Consider the following 23,268-nt stretch of genomic DNA (forward strand, 5'->3'; position numbering starts at 1 on the left):
GATGAGGAGGGAGTTTAATTTCAAATGAGCAGAGCAATCGTTCAGACTTTTCTAGTTGTATTCCCAGTTCAAAGTATTATCAGTTCTCTTAAAGGACACTGTAGATTTCTTACTTTTGGTCTTTCTGATAGATAGGGCTCATCCAACAGATTCCTTGTTGCTCTTTATCTTCCTCGCTTGAGGAGGATACATACATTGTTTTGTTTGGTGTAGTGCTATTATTTGGCTTCACTCATGTCTTTGACCTCAGTAGATCCACAGTAAAACCCAGGCACAATTAAGGTGCCAGACACCGGTCCTCGGAAGCTTGTTTCCGGTCCAGGGAAGGCATGGCTTGGCATTACGGGCTGGACTGTTCCCATGAGGCACAGGGTCAGACTTATTTGCATATGGCCATGTCTGAACTGGGGTGGCAGACTGGGTTAAAGAACGGTGAATGATTAAACCCAGATCTGTTGACTGGGTGTGAGTGTTTGATTGGTTCAGATGCTCCGTCCATCACCACCCCCTTTTGTACCACAATTAAGGTCATTGCCACATAGCATCTTGTACTGATCCACTTTTTCACTCTCATTGAATCTAGAGGACTTTGTTAATGCTGAGTAGCACCGCCTGCGCCAATGGCTACACATTGTAGTAAAAAGAAAAAAATCAAAATCCTATCTGATGTTTGGGAAGATGTTCATGTTGGAAAACTGTGTGTGTACTTTATTATCTATCTAAAAGATAAGGTTAACAAAGGTAAGTAACTTGTTGTACTGCCATGAAAGTAAAATATTAAACTTTATTTTTGGGTGTTGTTAAATGGCAATGTATCAGGAATTAGTGCGATTGGGTGGCGAAGGTGCTGAGTTTTGACTTGTTATAGTGGGGTTCAAGGTTCTTTTTAAATTCACAAGCAATGTGATAAATTACCAATTTGCCCGTGTATGCCTTTTTGTATGCTAAATAGCAAACACTGGCAGTTTGACTATCAAAATATTTACATGAAATTATTCATGTCATATGTTATCTTTGCTCTTGTTTAACCATAACTTTTTAACCACAATCCTAATGAATATGTTTTTCCCACAGTATTTTCTCAAGAATTGAAGAAATCCTCCCAGGAACTCTATGGGCTAATCTGCTATGGAGAGCTACGAAAGAAGATTGGAGGCTGTAAGTATGGCTAGCAATGCTGTTGCCATTGACCTATGGTTTTCATTTAAACTTGAATGGGGGTATTTCCATGATATTTCGTTCTTTGTTTTTTTTAGATCCCTAAATGTATTATTTACAATTTGTTCAGTTTGCGTATTTCTCAGTTTGTAGGAACCTATTTTATTATTCAAGGTATCTTGATTGAAAGTTATGGGCACTCCCACTTACTCATGGAATCCCTTAGCACATATCCATTTCTGTATCTTGAGAAAGGGATTATTAGATTGAGATAAAGATTGAGCAAGTTAGAGAGATTTCTAGAGACAGAGACTGAAATTGGGATAGAGATATGGGGATTCGGGGATATAGAATACATAGAGACCTATTTTTTAAAAGAAACAGTTTTATTTATTTTTCTTCCATTTCACAAGTATAACCAATATGGTGAGGGTCAGTTGGATTAATGTAATTTTTAGCAAGTTATGCAAGTTTGGTCAATGCATGAGCTACTTATAACTTCCACGAAAACTATATCTCTTTCGTACATTTTATGACTGGTTTGAAACAATACGTACAAATATTAGGATAGAGATCAAACAATCATATAGTGCATTTGACATGTATTTAATTCTTTACTTCAGTTTTTTGGCTGTTTACCAGAAACATGTGTAAGATTGTAGATTATAGCACCAAAGTATAGTTTTGGGCTAATGCCTCGAATTTCACCACGGTTAGCACGTACTATTTACCCGGTTCTGCAAAGCAAGGTCAGACATTAACGTGGCTTGAGCTAAGCTCATTCTTTTAGCTGGTGAGATCGCTGCTTTATTCTTATTTCAACATGCTGAGGGGCTCCTGCTTTCTTTCAGCTCCTGTGTAAGAAAATGCCCTCTTTTTACATGGTTGCCTCCACTTTTTGCTAAACTGCTGATGTACTTTGACTGAGTGTGCCCTGGGTTCCTGCCAAACAGGTAACGAGGGCCTATCTTCGACTCCCTGTACTGCATTGAAGACGAAACCCAATTGGCACTCTTTGGCCCTTGTAAATGGTACCATAGGTACCAAGGCCTCTGTGGCCAGGGAAGGCCCCTAAGGACTACAACACTTATGGTGCAACCCTTAGAGGCCCTGTGCCTTTATACACACATACACACACTGCCTTTGCAGGTGGGGATTTTGGTGCAGAACACAGTTAAGAGTCGACATGGCACACATCTCTGTGTGCCATGCCTACAACCCACTGCCCTGGTATAGGTCAGCCACTTAGAAACATAGACAGAGCACAGCACCAAGTAAGTAAACAGCTGTTTGAGCCCAACCAGCAATATTTATTTAATACAAAATTCATGGAGTGGATTCTGTTCAGCAATCGATCTTCATAGCAGTTATTTCTGTGGTTACAACATTGATACAGCTACAGCCCACACGTGTTTCGTCGCCATTCGCGACTTTTTCAAGCCTGTTAACAAAATCATACAGACTATTACTTTGTTGTTGTAAACCAATCGAATGGAGAGATATAGTGACTTTCTCTTAACAGAAATTATAGAAAAGGGTTTCTTTGATTAGCTCTAATGTAATTCTTCAGCTGGTCCCTCTCCCCTTTGCTTAAGTGATCATGCAAAGAAGGTGAATATGACTTGGAATCTCCTAAAGTTTGTGAGACTCCAACTGATCAGAGATGTGAAACCGACAAGAATAGTAAGAATGGTGTGTCAACCACAAAATAAGTGAAAAAGGATAGTAGGAAAAAAGCAAATGAATGGGAAATAGAGAAAAGGTCAAAATACCCAAACAGAAACACCCGTGTTGATGGTTCAAGAAAACCAACGTTAAGACCGGGTTAAGAATACCTTCTAATGAAATGTCGTAAGAGTTCAAAATTAACCCATCCGATTGGATGGATCAAAACTCAAAGGATCCGGATGCGGTAGTCCAGATTGAGAACAAATAGTGGCTTGATAATGTGGGTCAGTCACTTGCACACGTCGGTTTTCCTTTTAAAATATAAAAGATAATAAATCCCAAATTTAGACCTGAAATCTGATGTTGGCCAAAGCACTTCTCAAAAAACTATCAGAAAACACCTTTGTATAATAATTCTTTATCATTTCATGTCCGGTTTTTCTTAGTTATAAGAAATGAACCGACTTTGCCTCCTCTTAACAAATGTACCATTTCTTCCGAAAACAGGCTCCCTGCATACAAGGTCTACTCTAAAAGACACATCACAATTTTAACTAGACATTAGTTGGCGATCTAAAGTCATCAAACTTGTTACACGCTGATATCAGTAAACTTTAGGTACTACTCATCATAAGCGAGTGTTATACTAATCACCTGAATTCTCTCAGTTACACATACTTTGTAATTAAGAATCAAAAGTCGTAATGGAAACGTATCTTGTCGCAATGAACTCAGAGTCAAATAATTGGAACATAAATTGTCGATTACAAGCTGTAGAGAAACGAAAACATATTGTCACTGAAGCTTAAAGTACTAAATTAAAACCCCACCCTTTAAGATTTAAGGGTAGTTCATTGCCCGCTAAGTGGTCCGTTATAAAAGATGTAAATAAATTCACCTCTCATGAGCAGATTTGAATAGTACTCGGCATCCAACCAGTAGAAACTCGGGTCTAACAGCAGGGCACCATAACAGTCAAATAACCAATCTGTTCGATAATGTCCCGACTGAAATAAAAACAAACAAGAAGTGGCTGCAAGATTAAGTTGCTGCTTATTGTTAAAACACGTATCTCTTCAAGTTACTAACTATCGAGTAATGACTGAATTGATAAACTCGTCAGTTCGCGCTTACCTCTATGTAGGGAAAATTCGGTCCCCGGCAGCAGCAACCGTATGTGTGCAGTCTCCTGCACCGCCTCCCTGCCGCAGTTTATAAAGCCACAAACAGTGCTGGAGTTTTGCTTAACGCAGTCGCGTTTCTTCGTCGTCAGTCGCGTCACATGCATTAGTGCAAAAAGCGCGGCCATTTTGGTAGTTCAATTAGAGTATAGCGTGTATTGCTTTCAAAAATAACCTTCAATATCGTTTTATTTAAAATGCCGCAAATGTCAATAAGAGAGCCTCATTCCATCAATGGCTCTATTATGTCAAAAGGTTTAAAGCCAAGGTGAAAATTAAAAGCACATTTACCCCGCCAGCGCAGCAGAGCTGGCAAATGTCTATACCATAAAGTGCAAGCAAGTGCGCATTTGGTGGTGTCATATACGTAATCTATGTTTCAAGATGTCCGGATTCTCCAACTCCCATGTTCCAAAACATCAACCCTATAGTAATTGCGAATCGTCAGCATGAAGATTTGTCAAGAAGGAACCAAAATTGTGAAGATAGAGAATGTAAGAGGAGATAAAGTCATATTATATATAACCTAATTTTTTCAAGTACTTTTAAGTAAATATAGCTTTCTGAGAGACTAAAATTGTATCTAATGGCAACTGGGCATAATAAATTCCAATTCGAAATACAACATAAATCTGATTTCCAGTTTACATTTCTTGATTGCAATGCACAGTGTCAAACGCATCATTTACACTGGCCTGTATTTAGCCACATTTGTATTAAGACATAAGTTTCGACACTAACGTTTTTAAAGAAGAAGAAAAGAAGACACAATGTATCTATCCAACGTCAATCATAAATTGCTTGAGACACATCATGATTAAAATAACACACTTGATGAATATTTGACAGTTCCCAATCAATGCAGTTAACGTAAGAATTATCACTATACAGGAAGTGCAGAATTTGCTTGGAGAAAATCACCATTATGTTTAAGTCTTATATATCCTGAGTCCTGTATATCCTGTGTCTTTATCACCTTGGCTGCTAAGGGGTTTTCCCGTCCTGTGCTGCATTCTTACAATTCCCATTGTTCATGACAAGGTCAGCTCGTCAAACGCACAGCTCAGGTAACACCCATGACGAGCTGATCTTGTCATGAGCATGGAAGGGGTTAAAGACTAAAACTTAACATTTATAGCCATATAGTTTCACCAAGAAAACATCATACAACAATTAACAATCTCATGTATTCTGGAAATGATTTTTGCATTGTTAATCCCAGACACTAGATCCCTAATTTCCGGGAGTGTAGTTTGTACTGCCGAGTTATTTCAGACTTTAAGGAATACAAACATCTCTTTGTCGAAGTTAAGCCCATGTTCAACCGCACGTAATTTACATATCCATAGGGCTTCTAATTTTCGCAGACTCAAAACCCTCTGGGATTATCTGACAGAGATTCAATACCATGAAACTTCACATATATTAGGTCTGCTACCCCATGGTTTCCATTTCATTGAAATGGACAGCCAGGGGGTAACTGGCATTGCCTTTTCTGATGGCCCGTATATGTTCATGGATGCGTTCCTTGACTGGCCTAATTGTACTTCCTACAGAGATTTTTTCGCAAAGGCATATTATACAAGATACCAGGAATTTGCTATTGCAGTTCATGAAAGATTTGATGTTGTGTTTAGTCAGCGTGTTATACTGGAAGATCTTAATTTTGTCCAAAGAGTGTGGACAAAAGAATGGCCACATTTGTAAAAGCCATTAAGTGGCCCTCCTCGCCAGGAATAGCTTTTTTGTGTGTCTAAGGTTTTTTTCTTCTTCGGATTAAAGAAGCTGTGACTCAGTCTATTTCCTAGAGTAACGCCCAGCCTGTACACAATCGTAGGTTTAGTCCCTATCACCTCCTGGATGGTTGTATCTACTCTCAATACATGCCAGTGTCTTTTCATTATGTTGTATAATTTATGGCTGTATGTGTTGTATGTTGTTACCAACACTACCTCACTCCTGTGGGCACCTCTTTTGTTCTTCTTGTCAGTCAGTGTGTGTGCAAGCAGTTTTTTACGGTCTAAATATTGCGCTTTTCTTCCTGCATTCTTGAGGATCGTGTATTCATACCCTCTAGACTCAAACCTTTTTAAGGTATTGATCATTTCCTGATTGAAAATGCTGTCCTCGCTGCAATTCCGTCTCACCCTAGTGATTTCCCCAAAGGGGATGGAATTGACCTGTGATCTGGGATGAGCTGTTCCAGCATGCAAAACTGCATTACATGCTGTCTCTTTTCTGTATAATGCTGACATGTTAGTTATTCTTGATGTACAGTCTTAGATCTAAGAAATGTGCTTGACACATGCGTAAATCTTATATTATGTGTATTAGAATTCAAAAAAGAGCAGAACTGTTCCAATTGAATCACATCTCCTGTCCAGATTAACAGGACATCATCTATATATCGACCCCAATATATAGCATAGATGTTCTGGACATTGTGCCCATATGTAGAATTTCTCTAACCACCCAACAAAAAGGTTAGCATATGCTGGTGAAAATTTGAACCCCATGGCCACTCCTTGATGTTTGAACCAGGATCCATTGTGAACAAACACATTGTTTTCAAGAACTAGAGGGATCATCTCAAGTAGCATGTTAGTATGTTCCCAAAGAGTAGCGTCCCTTTTAGAGAGATAGTATTTAGCTGCCTCTAGGCCCTCTTGTGTTGGGATAGATGTATATAAGGAACTAATGTCCAGAGTGACGAAACTACAGTCCTCAGTACAGTTAAAGTCTTCTAATTTGTTAAGTAGGTCTTTAGTATCAAGAATGAATAATGGTAAATTCTTCACGAAGGGTTGAAGAAACTGATCAATGTATTCTGAGATGTGTTCGGTAGGGGAGCCTATGCCAGAGATGAAAGGTCTACCAGGTGGAAAAACCCCTGGTTTGTGAATTTTTGGGAGAGTGTAGATGCATGGTGATAATGGGTTGGGAACAAAGAGATATCTGTATTCTTGGATCGTCTATAAGCCCCTGTTCTCTCGATCCCTTTAATTTGAACTCCATAGTAGTTGTAATAGATTTCAAGGGGTTGCCTGGTAATGTAACATAAGAATTGACAACCCCTAGTTGTCTGTCAATCTCCTCGGGATAGTCATTTGTGCTCATCAATACTATGTTTCCCCCTTTATCCGCCTTTTTCATAATCAAGCCAGGTTGTTGGCTAACTTTACGTAATGCCTTCCTTTCCCCCCAGGTTAGATTATCCCTCAGTTTAGGTTTCTACTTTACATAATCATCTTCCCAGTTTGGAAATCTTTGGTAACTAGATGTTGAAAAGTATCCATTTCATTGTCGCCACCCAGGGACGTGAGAAAGAAGGATTTAGGTTTGAAACCACTACTTGTGCTAAGATCTATTTGGATGTTAAGATCTTGAAGGATCTGAGGTATGGAAGTCGTCTCAGGATTGTCATCACTAATGGTGAGTAGTGTTTGTATGTTGTGTAGGTCCTCAATTGTTCTTCCACTACAACCAACACTTAAAGTACCACTAGTTTTCTCAACTTTTGAATCAGGGGGCCATGTTGTATCTTGGCCCCATGTGAAGTAAGGAAACCTCTTTCCTTCCATAACACCCCAAAATTGTGAACTACACCAAAAGCATATTGGGAGTCAGTGTAGATGTTAACCTTCAACTGTTTTGCCCATATGCAGGCCTGTGTCAGAGCGATGAGCTCTGCTGCTTGGGCTGACAGGGTGTCTATTCTTTGTGTCTCTATAATCTTACAGTCCGTGGTTACTGCATAAGCTGCCACTAACTCTCCAGTGTTTGTTCTCATGCATGATCCATCTACATAAAGTGTTACATCAGGATCTGGGAGTGCAACATCTGTTAGGTCTTGTCTTGGTTTTGTTACTACGTCGATCATCTCCACACAGTCATGTTGTATCGTGTCATCTGAGCTTGAGGGCAAAAGGGTAGCGGGATTCAATATGTTGCATCGCCTTATCTCTATGTGTGGCTGAAATAGCGTTAGTTCGTATCCTGTCAGTCTTGCTATAGTCAGGTGTTGTGTCTGTGTTCTGTTTAGAAGGACTTCCACGGCATGTGGCACTTGTACTATCAGGGGATGTCCTAGCACTATGGAATCACTTTGTCTTATGGCCATGGCTGTAGCCGCAACGGATTTCAGGCATGCAGGCAAAGCTTGTGTTACGGGGTCCAATGTACTAGAAAAATAAGCACAGGGCCTGTTTCTTCCTGCTTGGTCTTGTGTGAGGACGGATAGTGCTGTTCCGTCACGTTCTGTAACGAACAGGGTAAAATGCTTGCTGTAATTTGGGGTGGCTAAAACTGGTGCTTGACACAGAGCTAGTTTTAGAGCTTCAAATGCTTGGGAGTGTTCTGACGTCCAAGGGAGAGCTGTAGGAGTGGCTGCCTCCATTGTAGTTAACTGTATGAGTGGCTTGACTATGTGGGCATACTGAGGGATCCATTGTCTACAATATGAGGTGAGACCAATTAATGCACGCACTTTTTGTGTTTTTGGTTGTGAAATTTTTGAAATCAATTGGATTCGTTCTTGTGTCAGTTGCCTACCCACCTTGGACAGCAAGTGCCCTAAGTAAGCCACTTGCTGTGCACAGAACTGCAATTTTGAGGGACATACCTTGTGACCTTTGTCTGTCAGAAAATGTAGAACTGTGAGGGATGCCTTTTCACAATCTTGTTCTGTCCTTGCTGTGATGAGAATGTCATCTACATACTGTGTTAATGCTGTGTTGGTAGGCATACTGAAACTGTCAAGTTGTCTTTTTAGTGCTTGGCTGTAAATGCTTGGACTTTCCGTATAGCCTTGGGGAGCTCTAGTGAACCTGAAACTCCGTCCTTTTAAACTGAACCCGAAAAGATATTGGCTGTCGGGATGTATAGGAATGCTGAAAAATGCATTTTTCAAGTCGATGACTGTGAAAAATGCAGCTTCGGGGTCTATGGCAGTCAATAGTGAGGAAATATCTGGGACCACTGGGTATTGTGGAATCACACATTTGTTCAGTTCTCGAAGGTCAACCACCAGTCTGTAGACTGGGGGTGCCTGAGGGTCAGTCCTTTTGAGGACTGGAAGGACTGGAGAATTGCAAACATTTGAATCCGTCTTCACCACCACCCCATGTTCTATGAGTTCTTGAATTATTTTTAGTAAGGCTTGTTCAGCCTCGGGTGGAATCTTATATTGTCGTATACGGGATAGGACTACTCCCTCCTTGAGTGTGACCTGGTGTGGGGTAATGTCCATGTATCCTACATCAGTTGAGCTTTTTGCCCACAGATGTTGTGGGATGTCATTAAGTCTGGGGTCGAATTCTTTGACTGAAATGTCCTTTTGAAATCTCTTAGGAACAGTTTTATTCCCTCCGGCGAGCAGCATATTACTGCTCCTAGTTCTTTAAGTGTCTTAATTCCCAGTAAATTCTCTGGGCACGTTTCTGTAAGGACTAGGTCAGTAGTACGTGTCAGAGGACCCACTCCTAAAAAGACTTGTTCAGATACTTTGTTTATTATTGGTTTGCCTGAAAAGCCCAGAGATATATTATGTGAGCCAGAGAGAGGAACCTCTGTGACTTCCTTATGACTTATGGTAGTCCTACTTGCCCCTGTGTCTGAGAAATTTTCTATCTTGTCCCAGTAAGTGGGCTTGTACATATGGGCCTTTTTTCAGTTTAATAAAGTTTTATTTTGTTTAAGAAAGAGTACAGCATAATATAACAGTATACAAAAAAATCAGAACCAATGTGAAAAGACAAGGAGAAGGAGATGAAGAGGAGAAGAGGTTCAGATAATGTGAGAAAAGGAAGAGAGGGGAAGAAGAAAGTAGGAGGAGAAAAGAAAAGAAAAAGAAAGGGAGAGAGAGAAGAAGGAAAGGTTAGGAAGGGGAGGGGGATGATAAGAAGGCTATTTCATGAATATGGTGCAAACTCGGGGTAATCTGACTGTGCGTACTGGTACATTTGTGTGGCAGCGGTAGCAGGCGTCTGAACCTGCGGGGGCGCAATAGTCTGATATAGGAGCAGAGTCCGTGGTCTTCGAGTCAAAGGGCTTTAATCCAGTACTCGAGTTAAGGGAGAGCTCCTTCAGCAAGCGGGTTCAGGAGTAGTCTGCTTTACTTGAAACATGACAGCACTTATATACATTACTTTCACAATCAAAGGAAGGAGTTTCCTGGGCATGATTTCATTATCCGTGATACAATCATACAGAAGACATAGCAGGCTTGTTTTCGTTTAAAGGACAACGTGAATCACATTTGTTAGACATAGACAAACACATGACATCAGGGTGATTGTGGTGACAAGTTACAGAGTGACTAGTATCTGGGGACAGAGAATCGAGGCATTGTTACAGGGTCATTTTTATCTGAAAGGTAAAAAGAACGAGGCATTGTGGGCTCCTTACTTCAACAGGAAGGGCGGTGATGTTCCACAATGGTATGTGTGCACAGCTGGAAAGAAGGAGAATGGGCCGTGTTTAACTATTTCCTTCGTGTCTGTCTCGTGTACTTGATCAGTTTACTCTTGATTGTTGACCCAGCCCGTGGCTGCCCCCGCAAGCTGAGAGATCATTGATGAGCGAAAGCTGCTCGTTCTTTGATAGAGTTAGGGAGGGGGAAAATTTGACGAGGCAACCATCTTACTGACTCAGTTTTGTTTTAAAGAAAATTTTGAACAGGACAAAAAAAAAACGTAAGATGCATGATGGCTGGCCATCAGTCATTGCATGTGTCAGTACAACGAAAAAGACAGTCAAGGGAGGGGGTAGAATAGGACTTATGTTTAAAAATAGAAAAACCGGCTTGCCTGGTCGGTAATATGGTGAATAGGGTGCATGATGGGACACCAGGAAGAAAAGAAAGTTTTTTGTCAACTTTCCACACTCTGACGAATCTGCTTGGTCACTTAAAAATAAGGTTGTGCAGTGGCTAAGCCTAGACAGGCCATTACAGCCCCGTCACTTTGTAAGGATCTCTACAGTTCGCAGAGTAACCTGGATAGGGGACGAACGCAAATCAATTCAGGGCGACTGCATTATAGTAAACTGTGACGACCCAACCACTGTTGACTATATTTGCTCCTGGCCAACATTGGAAAAAAAGGGCGAAATCGACGCCCAATATCTTTCCTTTTTCTACCCCCCAGTCAATACTCATCAATACTTCCCTACCTTAAACTGGCAACAGCCACGGGAAGGGCACTGGAACCAGGTGGGTTATAGTTACAGAAATAAGAGTAGAGATTGGCAATCACAGGATTGGCAGACTCAGTTCTGGCATCCTGGTAGGCCCCACTTTTCCATGGAGGGTTGGCAGGGTTTTCCAACTAGAAATAGATGTGATTGTTTGGAAATGGTAGACTGACTGTTAGCGACCGCAATGAGTACGATCCAGGCCCCTAAAACTCCTGGCGTTTCTTTAAGTCCTGGTTTAAAACCAAATCAGTCTAAATGCCAAGTCCTTTTAGAATTAATTTCGTCCACCACAAATAGTAAAAAGATGGGTCCCATTATAGAATCTCCCCAAGCTATCCTAAACATGACGATCAGACCCTTGGAGGCCCCTATTGGAGCTAATGATACAAATTTTCATCAGACTAAAAATCTTGAAATTAAGGTGACATCGTGGCCCCACCAGTGTGTTCGCGTACGCGATCTTCCGATTCTCAGTTACCCGAAACCTTACCATCTCAGCCAAACGATCCTTCTCACACCGTAGATCTGAGCTTTTCAATCTTATATTGGAACGTTGTGGGTTTGCGTGCTAAAATGTCGTTGCAACCGTGACTCGATACGGTAACTGAACATCAGATAGTTTGCCTTCAGGAAACATGGTCAGTTATTCCAAATCATTTAATGGGCTATAAAACGTTTCATATCCCAGCAAGCCAGGGAGCCATGGGTAGACTGAAGGGAGGATTGGCAGGTTATGTTGCCAACACTCTGTCTCCTATATCTATACGCAAGTTAAAAGAACACCCGAGTTACCAAATCTTGCAAATAAATTTTAATAAAAATAGCACATACACCTTGGTCAATTATTATAACAATTCGGATACAACTGACTGTATAAAATTGCTAAGCGAAATTACCACTTTTTTAGAATCCTTGCAAAATGAACTACAGACATCCCCACTACATGTAATCTGGGGTGGTGATTTTAATCTTCCACTATGCACTAACTATAAAAATGGAAACTGTGGCCTGCAGGATGAACGTGGTAGTCCTTTGTTCCATTTTGCACATTCTATTTGCGGCAATAAATTAAACGAGTCCCTTATTTCTCTAGAGCTTGATTTTGTTAATGATCTAGTAGAACCTCCAACAGACTTTTCACCAACGTTCCATGGTAGGGGGTCCTCGACCACTATCAATTACATTATGACCTCCCAGAGCCTAAAGGGACAAGTGGCCAATTTCTCTACTGGGACTGATGTCAGTAGTGACCATTTCCCCATTAGTGTAACAGTTGTGCCAAAAAATGTTACATTGCATTCTACCATTTCCAGCCACCTAATACAAAGCTCTCTAACCATGAACAAGCTGAACGGCTACACGGTTAAATGGGCCAAGGTGGATCCAGTTGTAATTACTGAGAGAGTTCTTGTAAAAACTAGACCTTGGGTTCTTGACTGCCTATCAATTGATTCCTCTCCCCAAACAATCATGGCCAGCTTCCAGAATATTCTGAAGGTACTTGGAGAAGAGTTTTCTGGCAAGCATAAGAACAAAAAGTCTACCTCCGAGAGATGGTTTAATGCAAACTGTTGCAAGGCCCTTTCGAACCTAAAGGAAGCCCTCCGCAGACCCACGAGGGACATCTTGGAAATTTCCAGTCTAAGGAAACTCTATAATATAGCCAGGGTGGAACGCAGGAGAGAAATCAAGAAAAATCTCTGGGCACAGTTGCACGACAGCTGCCAAAGTAAACACAGCGCCCTCTTCTGGCAAGTTATTAGATCCCCCTTTCTGGCTGATACATCGAAGGGTCAGCACCTAGATGTTGCAGTCACAGCTGATGAATGGGTCTCTCATTTCTCCAAAATCTTCGGGAACCCCCAATTGGATCCTTCAGGGGGAAACAGAGTGGAGGCAACAAGTCGGGGAAGAATAGCTTCCCGATCAACATCCATTTTAATCATGAAGAGGTTGCTAAAGCTCTTAAGGCGTCTAAACCTAGTAAAGCTCCCGGACCTGATGGTGTTCCGCTGGACTTTTTTCTCCACAATTTCGAACTTTGAGCACCACTCCTCACCGAGGTCCTGGCTGCAGCAACATCAATCGGGCTGATTGAGTCTTGGTCAACGTCTATCCTGCTCCCCATCTATAAAAAAGGCGACGTAATGACCCTGCCTGCTACAGGCCTATCTCCCTTCTGGACTCCATGGGCAAAGTTGCGGGTCGGGTGGTTCTGGATCGATTACAACTATGGGCCCAAGCAAATAACATCATGACCGACCTGCAATACGGTTTCCAGAAGGGTCTTGGGACTGTAGAGCAGGCTTTGAATCTTGCCCTCTTGATTGGGAAGTATGCGGGTGCCAAAGGAGGTAACATCTTTCTCGTGTATGTTGATCTCAGTGCAGCATTTGACTGCGTCCTGCATCCTAAACTCTGGGCTATTCTTAGTGATCTTGGGGTGGATCCAGCCCTTATAGTCTTCCTCCGAGAACTCTACTCTGACGCCACGGCATGTGTCAGATTTGGAGCTAATGGTGAGCTCTCTCCTTCTTTTTCCATAGGAAAAGGGGTAAGGCAGGGATGTGTACTGGCTCCCTTCCTGTTCAATCTTTACACCAATGGACTTGAGCTGGCCATGCTAGAAGGGAGCCAGGACCTATCCCAGATTAATCATCGCCCTATACCAACATTGCTCTATGCAGATGACTCGGTCATCATCGCTCGAACACTGAATCAACTACAAAAACAATTGAATAAATACTGCTCCTTTATGGGCTCTCTTGGCCTCAAAATTAATATAAAAAAGACGTTCACTATGCATATCGGTCCCAAGGTCAAGAATCCTAAACCAATCCTGGTTGAAAAAACAAGGCTGGAAAAAACCTCTGCCTATCCATATCTAGGCATCCTGGTGGACGACTCCTTAAGCTGGCGACAGGCCACGACCCGCAGAAAACTTCTTTTCGAGCGAGCAACAACGGCCCTGGTCTCTTTCTCGAGGAAACTAGGTAAACCTACTCCCACCGAACTTCTCAAAATTTATTACGCAAAATGTCATAGTGTGGCCACCTATGGAGCGGGTGTTTGGGGTTAAGGCCCAATAGATCCAATTCAAACAATAGAGAATGGGTTTGTCAAATACTTGCTGGCTCTTCCACAAAGTGCCCCGAACTATGCCTCCCACAATGAGCTTGGTATGGAATACATTACAGATACCATACGTTCTCAACCAATTCTCTTATGGCAACGCATATGGACAAAACCAAAGTGTCACTTAACACGTTCCCTGATTACGGACTGTATGGCTCTAACCAACTGGCGAAGGATTCCCTGGTTAGTTTACGTGGGGAATTTCTTTAACGATCTTGGTCGTAGCTCTTACTTTGATGACCCACCAAGTGTGGAGGACATCTCGAGAAAAGAGTTAAAAAAGTTATGTTTGGACCATCTGAGAGAACTCCGCAGTCTAATGGAGATTGCAAAACCTACTAATTCTCAAATTTGTGCAATTCAATCTGTCAAAGGTATCCAACCTTATCTAAAGTATTATTTGTCTAACTACGAGAAATATCTCCTGACAAAATTCCGTTTTAATACTTTTTTCCGTTTAGTTTCCTTTCCAAAAGCACAAAATTGGTTGAGTATCCTTATGAGCTGTCCATGTGATGGAGTATCCACCCAATCAACAATTCACATTATTTTCTTTTGCAAATATTATAAATCACCACGAAAATCTTGGATTCTCCCACTCCTTCGCTTAACTGGTTATAGGACATGTTATCCTGCATTTCTTTTTCTACAGCTCTTGGACTCAGTATATGTTGCAAAGTGCATAGCTACTTTTTTAAAAGCAAGCATTAAGATACGCCAAGCTCTTGACTGATAAGAATTTCTTTTCTAATATTTGCGTAATCTTTTTCATTTTTATGTAATTTAATTGTATTTCTCTTTCAAGTTCCATAGCTCCATATTTTGTTGCTTGTTTGTTTATATATCATAGACGTTTCTTTATTATTACAATCTGTACCTTTCTTTTAAAATGCTCTCTCGTTAGTAAATATTGTTTTTGTCCTTTTTAAAATTACTGTTTTAAACTCTGTACTTTTTATGGTTGCAAACAAGTGCTAACCGAATAAAAGATTATGAAACACGAAACATATGTTGCAACAAACGAGTTGCCAGAATCCTGCTCAGTATTTTGTAATCAGTGGTCCGCATCGATAGCGATCGATAGGAGGCTGGGTCCTTCCCTTCCCCCCTGGTTTCAGTAATGGTGTCACTAATGCTTCTTAATGTAGAGTGAGAAGGACCACTCCTCACAAAGATGTGCGCTCTGTAACATGCGGAACTCTCGTTCCTTAGGTTTCGATCTTAATCGTAATCGACACAATGATACTCCACTTTTTTCGATGATTCAAGTATTTATTTTCATTATTCACATGTTCATAATGGACATCTTATGATTTTATGATTTTTTTTTCTTCATTTATTCTTTTTCCCAATCTTTCATAAACCCAATGCATTTCGGGTCACAAAAGAAGGACCCTTCTTCAAGGGTCTGTAAAGGAAACATACAGGACCAGGTTAATTAACCCACATATATTATACTTGGGTATAGAATGCAAAGAAAAAGATAACGGAAATCTAAGCAAACACGTTCATATAGAATTCTCAATGCTGGAAAAGCCAAATTTATTGCATCCCTCGTACATGGACTGAACACGCTAACGTTAAGACTAATGGCGGGCTAGCGGGAAACATGACTGAAAAATTATCGTGAATTCAACCATTTCTTAACAAAATGCGTTACAGGTTAATCACATGCGTGTCTTTCCTGTTCTGAACCAAATGCATTAACAAACCATCCGTTAACAATACTTCCCCCACTTACTTTAAGGCCGGGAGCAAAGCGTCTCCGTGAACAACTGAGGAGCCATGATGAACGGCTTCTGTAAACTTTTAACCAATCGTAAACCAAGATCTCGTCATGTGACACTGGTCACTTGATATGAGGGTATCGGCTTCAAAACAGGAAGTTATACGGGAATACGATACTTTGACTACAAGCACCCAAATGATTACGTTCTATAATAACTGTGTCCTGGTTATGAAGTGCACTACATAAACAAAAACGGGAAGTTGATTAAAACAGTATTCCGGAGTGAAAAACAAAAACATTTTCATCACAAACGATAATGATTAAAGACGAAAATATCTTCAAATATATTGCACATTATTCAAACAACTGGATTTCATTAAAAATCAAATGTTTGTGCAAACAGGATCCAAGGTGAAGAACAATCCATAAACCAATGTCATATATGATTAATTATTATAAGCAGCACGTGTATTCAATCCTGTCATTCATCCCCACCGGTTGGAGGTAATTGAGTTCCTTTATCCAAATAAACTCTGTTTGTAATCTTTGTTTATTGGGATCCATGTCTTGGCGTTGTTTTACCACCTCAAGAATCGTGCATCTCAATTGTGAAATTTGGTGGCGTGCTTCCATCCAATGATTGGCAACTGTGGATTTTGTATTTGCAAGTCTAATGTTACTTTTGTGCTCAGTAATGCGTACTTTTAGTTTCCTTTCTGTTTGTCCCACATATACTTTGCCACATGGGCACTTGATCGCATATATAATGTTTTTGGTGTCGCACGTAGCTGAGTGTTGTAATTCAATCTGATATCCTTTAGTAGGATGCGTAAACTGGTTACCTAAGATCATGTTCCCGCAGTGTACGCAATTTTGACATCTGGACATTGCTTTATATGTCCTTTTTTCTTCCTTTTTGGGACAGTTCAAAATTTCTTTTAAATTGCGTGACCTTTTGTATGCAAAAGTAATTCTCTCACTGAATAATCCTTTCAAGTCAGGTGCTCCTGAAATTAATGCCCAATCTTGGTTGAGGATTCGTTTGATTCGAATTGCTTCAGTGGAATATTTCAACACACATACGTTTTTTTTCTGTTTTACATGGAGTCTTTTGTTCCAGTAGCTTACTTCTAGATTTTACTTTCACTCTGTCTAGAGATTCATTCAAAATGGTTTCAGGATATCCCCTTATACAATATTTCTGTGTCTGAATCTCCAAAGAAGTAGATAAATCGGATTCATGACTGGTTATGAGCTTGAGTCTTGTAAATTGGGATGTTAGAAGGTGCTTTTTGAGTGCCTCTGGGTGAAAACTTTGAAATAATAAGCACGAGTTGCGGTCAGTTGGTTTTGTATACACTTTGGTGCTCAATTTGTTGTTGCGCAAGGTGATTTCAACATCAAGAAAAGATATACAAGATTCTTCTATGCGATGTGTAAATTTGATTCGCTCATTGTGCGTGTTTATCAACTCAATGTTACGTTCCAGATCAGTCTTGTTCCCTTTCCAAATTAGGAAAATGTCATCTATATAGCGCTTAAATAGGGTCAAGCCATTTTTCCAAATAGGATTCTCCAAAATGGGGTCACATTCGAATTTGTGCATGTAGATGTTGGCATATGAGGGCGCCCCCCCCCAAAGCCCATAGATGTTCCATTACACTGGTTAAAGAATCTTCCTTGCCATTCAAAGTAACTGAAAAACAAAGCAAATTGCATCAGTTCCATAATGAATATTTGTTGTGATTCATCCATGTCGCTCTGTAATAAAATCCATTCAAGCGCCTCTATTCCTTCATTGTGTGGAATCGACGTATATAAGGATGTTACGTCTATAGTACACAATAAATAGGTGGCATCAGCTTCAAATTGGATGGCATCCAATAATTTCAAAAAGGCAGTTGTGTCTTTGATATACGTGACACACGTTTGTACAATGGGCTGGAGGAACTTGTACAATGGGCTGGAGGAACTTGTCAACAAATCTTCCTATCGGTTCCGAGATGGAGCCACAGGCCGAGACAATAGGTCTGAATGGAGGATTGATGGAATCCTTGTGGATTTTTGGCAACATATACAGTTGCGGTCTTCTAGGATATTTAACCTAAAAAAATCTTTTGGTTATGTCGCTGATCCAATCCATTGCTTTTGCATAATCAATGATTTTTTGTAGGATGGATTGATACTCATGTGTGGGGTCTTGTTCCAAAGGCAGATAAATGCTTTAGTTAGCAACATGCTTATTCACACTGTTGATGTAGAAGTCTGTGGCCATGACGATAAGGGCACCTCCCTTATCGGCTTTTTGGAATGTTAGTTTCTTGTCGAGACTCAGATTTATTGTACCTTACAGTTTCACACAGCTTCTGGCCTACAACCCATGGGGCCGGCCGCAATCTTGTTTTGGCAGTTGCGTATCAACAGGTTGAAGCCTCAAACTGGTTGTCATGTTCTGGAATTGGTAATTACGCAATACATTAAAAGGCACATAATTTGCAATAGTTTGCTGATCTATAAAGGTTTGGTTTTCTATTTTTTAACAAAAATAACAGAAAACATAAAGAAATCACATTGCGGTCATCAATGATTAATTAGTTTCGCATTAGCTGAGTCTGTAAACGTTCCCACTGTGTATACCTATACTTAATCCCACAGAGCCGGGCACAAAATGTAATATTGGGAATGAGTGTGCTCTCGTGTATCTGACTGCTCAGGGGTCCCGCCCTAGTAGTCCCTCAAATCCTTGTCATCTAGGTCCTAGGTTTTCCCCGTGTCCCGTGGTCTCCCTCTCCCTTATTACACCTTTAGAGTACATTAGTCTTCCTCTCCCTCCTCATCTGATGTTGTTGGGTCGTCCTCCGACAGGGGCTCACAGATCTCCCCTCTGTACACATTCCATGGGGTCCAGATTTTATTCCATTTCCCTAGGCAGGCCCGGCTAGAGTATACCGCCCTTTCTGTTACCATCACCCTGTCCATGTTCATGCACCATTGTGTCTTCGTTGGTACTTCCGCCGCCCCCAGCGCTACGCGATGTCTGGTTTGGCTATTATCATGCCCAAAGTAACCCAGAGTTGGCCATGCCTAGACAGATCGTTGGGTCCCCACACATTCAGTAGGCATTTTCGTGGCTCGGGGACCAGGGAGGTCTCCAAGGTCTGTGATATAGTGCGCATTATTTGCCTCCAGTATTCCTGGATACGTGGGCAATCCCATATTGTGTGGGAGAACGTACCCTCCTCCCCACAACCACAAAGGCAATAGGGGTGCTGTGCTCTTTGTATGCGATGCAGCGTCGTTCTTGTGTAGTATACTCTATGTAAAACTTTAAGTTGTACGAGCCTTAGTCTGGCAGAGATGCCAACTTCTTTTGGCGACGCCAGCGCTTCATTCCATTCGTGTTCATCCATTTTTTTTTTTTTTAAATATATTTTTATTGCAGGAATCAGTAAATTTTTACAAAGCGGACCAGCATTATAAGTTCAATCAAAATTAGTAGAATACATCCCTTCCTCCCCCAGCAGGATGAACCATTACACAGCCATTTAGCCCACAACCTAAGGGTCGGGCGGCAATACCCAATGGGGACTCAACAGGGAGTCGAAGCTGGTCCGGATGATCCACTATCCGTCATCTGCTTTTCTAAACCATCCTACAAAAAGGCTAAAAGAAACCCCCCCCCTCAAAACACTATAAACCAAACCAAACCCCTCCCAACCCCGCCATCAGTGCACGGTAACAGCCGTAATAGGATCTGTGAGAGGACCCACGAGGAAAGCAACAGACATGTAAAGTGCAATCGTCTATCGGGACTCGGGGCGAGCTGCATCCTCACTTTCGGTATCGCTGGGAGCGCAATAATCCCTGAGGGCCTGCACTAATGTCTCCCATTCTAGCGCTGCCTCCTGCGCCTTCTCGTTGTGTTGTCTCCTAGCTTACTGGTACCGCAGCGTACTTTCCCCCGCCGCCCATTTCAAGAGTTCGCTGTGCCATCGGGCCCCCGTTGGACCAACCCGTGCCTTCCAGTTCCTGGTCACCTCCCGTTTAGCAAGGAGAAGCCCCAGATCAATGAATTTACTAGTGATTTTATTTTTGGGGGTATGTGGAAACCAGTGCAGGAGCCCCACTGCCGCATCAACCGATAAGGATCTCCCCGTTAACTCCTCCAGGGTATCCCCCACTTCCAGCCAGTAGGAGGACAGTCCCGGGCAGGACCACAATATGTGGAGAAGGTCTGCATCAGGCGCCCGGCACCTGGGGCAGTCCGCGGAGTCCGTGGCAAAATATTGTTGGATCTTCGCCGGGGTCAAGTACGCCCTATGGAGTACATAGTAGTGGACCAATTGAAAGCGGGCGTGGCGCGTGCCCTTCCAGGCCCGCCTCATGAGTTGGGACCAGGTCGTCTCCGGGATCTCCTTCCCTATGTCCTCCTCCCAACGGGTTCTTAAGGTAGTGAGGGGGGCCAACCTCTCATTGAGCAGTCTGCCGTATAGGCAAGTGACCGCCTTAACCGTTCCCGCAGACATCATGACGTACTGGCACACCGGAGATGTAGGAGGTTCCTCCTGTCCGTGCTTCCAGTGCGCCTGAATCGCTCGGACCAGGGCCGAGTGCAAAAGAAAATCGCCGCGAGGAACCTCGAAGCGATCAATGAGCTCCTGAAAGGGCAAAAGCGCCCCGTCCTCGTAAAGGGCACCCACCAACTGTAGGCCCGCGTCCTCCCAGTCCGCTAATCGAGACCAATCACCGCCATGAGGCAGGGCCGTCAGCATGCCCAGAGGTATTTCGGGTGCATACGGTATCCGCAACTGGCCCCGGGCGTGGGCTCGGTTCCAACACAAGCAAATGGTCTTCTCTTCAAGCGTCAGGTCCTGCAAGGCCAAACGCTGTCGCAGCGCTATGTAGGAGAGAACATGCCTAGCCATCCCTGTGCCCCTCCTGTCCTCTGGGCCTCGGAATTCCCTGGCAACCTCTTGGGTGAAAGTCTGCAGCTGCGCTGCCAAGTAATACTTTTCAAAGTCCGGCACCGCAAGCCCACCCTCAGCTTTCGGTCTCGTCAGGGTCTTGAGGGCCACTCTCCGGCGGCCCGAACCCCAGAGGAATCCGACCACCATTGACCGTAACAGTCGAAATATGGCTGGCGGGACCCAAATCGGCAGCGCCCGGAAATAATACAGCAACCGGGGGAGCGCCACCATTTTAAGCAGAGCGATCCGTCCTGCTACCGAGAGCGGTAGAGTATCCCAGAAGTCCATGCTACCACGCAGCCCGCGAGTGCTGCGAGCTATGTTCCCATCCAGGAGGTCAGACGGTTCATGGTAGACGTACACCCCCAGGTACTTAAAGCAGTCAGGTTCCCACCTAATCTCTCTACTGATATCAGGGCTAGGCGTACCCTTGCGGACCGGGAAAAGACAGGTCTTAGCCCAATTCACCCAAAGGCCCGAGACCTCCCCAAACGCCTTGAGCGCCGTCGCAGCTCCATTCAAGGCAGCAACTGGGTCCTCAAGGAAGAGCAACAGGTCATCAGCGTACAGCGAGATATAATGTGGGCCCGAAGGTGTCCATAAGCCATTATAGTGGGCCCCCGACCGGAGTAGCTGTGCCAGTGGCTCCACCGCTAACGCGAAGAGAAGCGGGGATAATGAACAACCCTGTCTTGTGCCTCTCTCGACCGGGTATTGCGAGGAGATCAGCGGGCCTGCCCGTACCCTGGCCGACGCCGAGGCATACAGTACCGTGGTCCATCTGACGAAACCCTCACCGAGGCCGAACCGCAGTAATACAGTGCGCAGGTAGTCCCATTCCAGGCTGTCAAAAGCCTTCTCCAAATCTACCGAGAGGACTACCGGGCATGGGGCGTCCACGAGCGGTTCTCCCAGCAAGCGGAACAGCCTATGGATGTTCATGGTCGTGTTTCGCTTGGGGATGAACCCAGCCTGGTCCTCATGTACCAGAGAGCTCATGTGACCTAGCAATCTCGATGCCAAGATGCTGCTCAGTATTTTATAATCGACCGTCAACATTGATAAAGGACGGTAGGACGCCGGATCGGACGAGTCCCTTCCCGGTTTGAGGAGGGGAACCACTAAGGCCTCGCACATCGAGCCGGGGAGCCGACCAAGCCGCTTCGCCTCTCTGTAAACTATCAGCAACCTCGGTGCCAGGAGAGCAGCATAAGCGGCATAAAATTCAACCGGAAGGCCGTCTAGTCCCGGGGTCTTATTCCTCGCCATCTTTTTAATGGCGCTGCGAATCTCCCCCAGTTCAATGTCGGAACCCAGGGCTTTCGCTACGTCAGGCTCCACTATTGCGAGCTCTAGGGGTCGCAGGTAGTCATTGAGCAGGTCGGGGTCTCTGGCAGAGCGACTGCGGTACAAGCGTTCATAGTAGTGCAGGTAACAGCTCAGAATCTCAGGCTGAGTGTGCACTTCGGTCCCTTCCGCCGTACGCATGGACGTCGTTAGAGAGGTCTGGCGCGTAGGGTTAGCTAGCCACGCCAGCAATGCGCTCGATCTGTCCCCCTCTGCGAGGGACCTAACAGTATAGGCCTTATAGTCGAAACAGCGCAGCCGTTCGACCTCCGCCGCTACCGCCTCCTTCGCCGCTGCCGTGCGTTCCTGGAGTTCAGGGCGCCCGGGGCGGCGGAGTTCCAACTCACGGAGTTTCCGATCGGCCATATCTAAATCGTCAAGGATGATTCGCCTCATGCCCACCTTTTTGGAAATGCAGAAGCCCCTAACAACCACCTTAAAAGCGTCCCATTCCAGCGCCCTTGAACCCGCAGTGCCCCCATTGGACGCGAAGTATTCCGAGATCTTATCTTCTAGGTCCGCTTTGAAGACTATGTCCTCTAAGATTTCGGGACGCAACTTCCAGGTGGGCACAGCAGGCACCCCAGGAAACCAGCGAAGGTCCAGCAGGAGAGGGTTATGATCTGAGATGGTCCTGGTCAAATATTCAGACCGGACCGCCGCTGAAACCAATTCCGCCGAGCCCAAAAACCCGTCCAGTCGGACGTGTAACTCGTGCAGGCCTGAGAAGTAGGAATAGTCCCTAGTGTCGGGGTGCTGTGCCCTCCAGATATCCGTCAGACCCCAGTGCGTCTGCCAGTCCCTCCTACCTTTAGCTACACGGCGAACCGGGGAGTCAGGGAGGGGGGGATGTGAGCGGTCAGTCTCCACATCTACTACTGAATTGAAA

The 23,268-nt window shown here is 43.5% G+C and overlaps 1 protein-coding gene across 2 annotated transcripts in view; it reads left to right on the forward strand.

Moving 5' to 3' along the window:
* CRAMP1 (cramped chromatin regulator 1) overlaps positions 1 to 23,268 on the forward strand; it is a 1,243,281-nt gene that overhangs the window by 170,205 nt on the left and 1,049,808 nt on the right. For both annotated transcript variants that reach the window (XM_086941303.1, XM_086941302.1), the window contains exon 5: positions 1,075 to 1,158. In XM_086941303.1, coding sequence (XP_086797429.1) covers positions 1,075 to 1,158 — 84 coding nt within the window. The remainder of the gene's footprint in view (positions 1 to 1,074; positions 1,159 to 23,268) is intronic.

The sequence above is a fragment of the Lissotriton vulgaris genome, chromosome 10 (assembly GCF_964263255.1).
Source record: "Lissotriton vulgaris chromosome 10, aLisVul1.2, whole genome shotgun sequence".
Lineage (NCBI taxonomy): Eukaryota > Metazoa > Chordata > Amphibia > Caudata > Salamandridae > Lissotriton > Lissotriton vulgaris.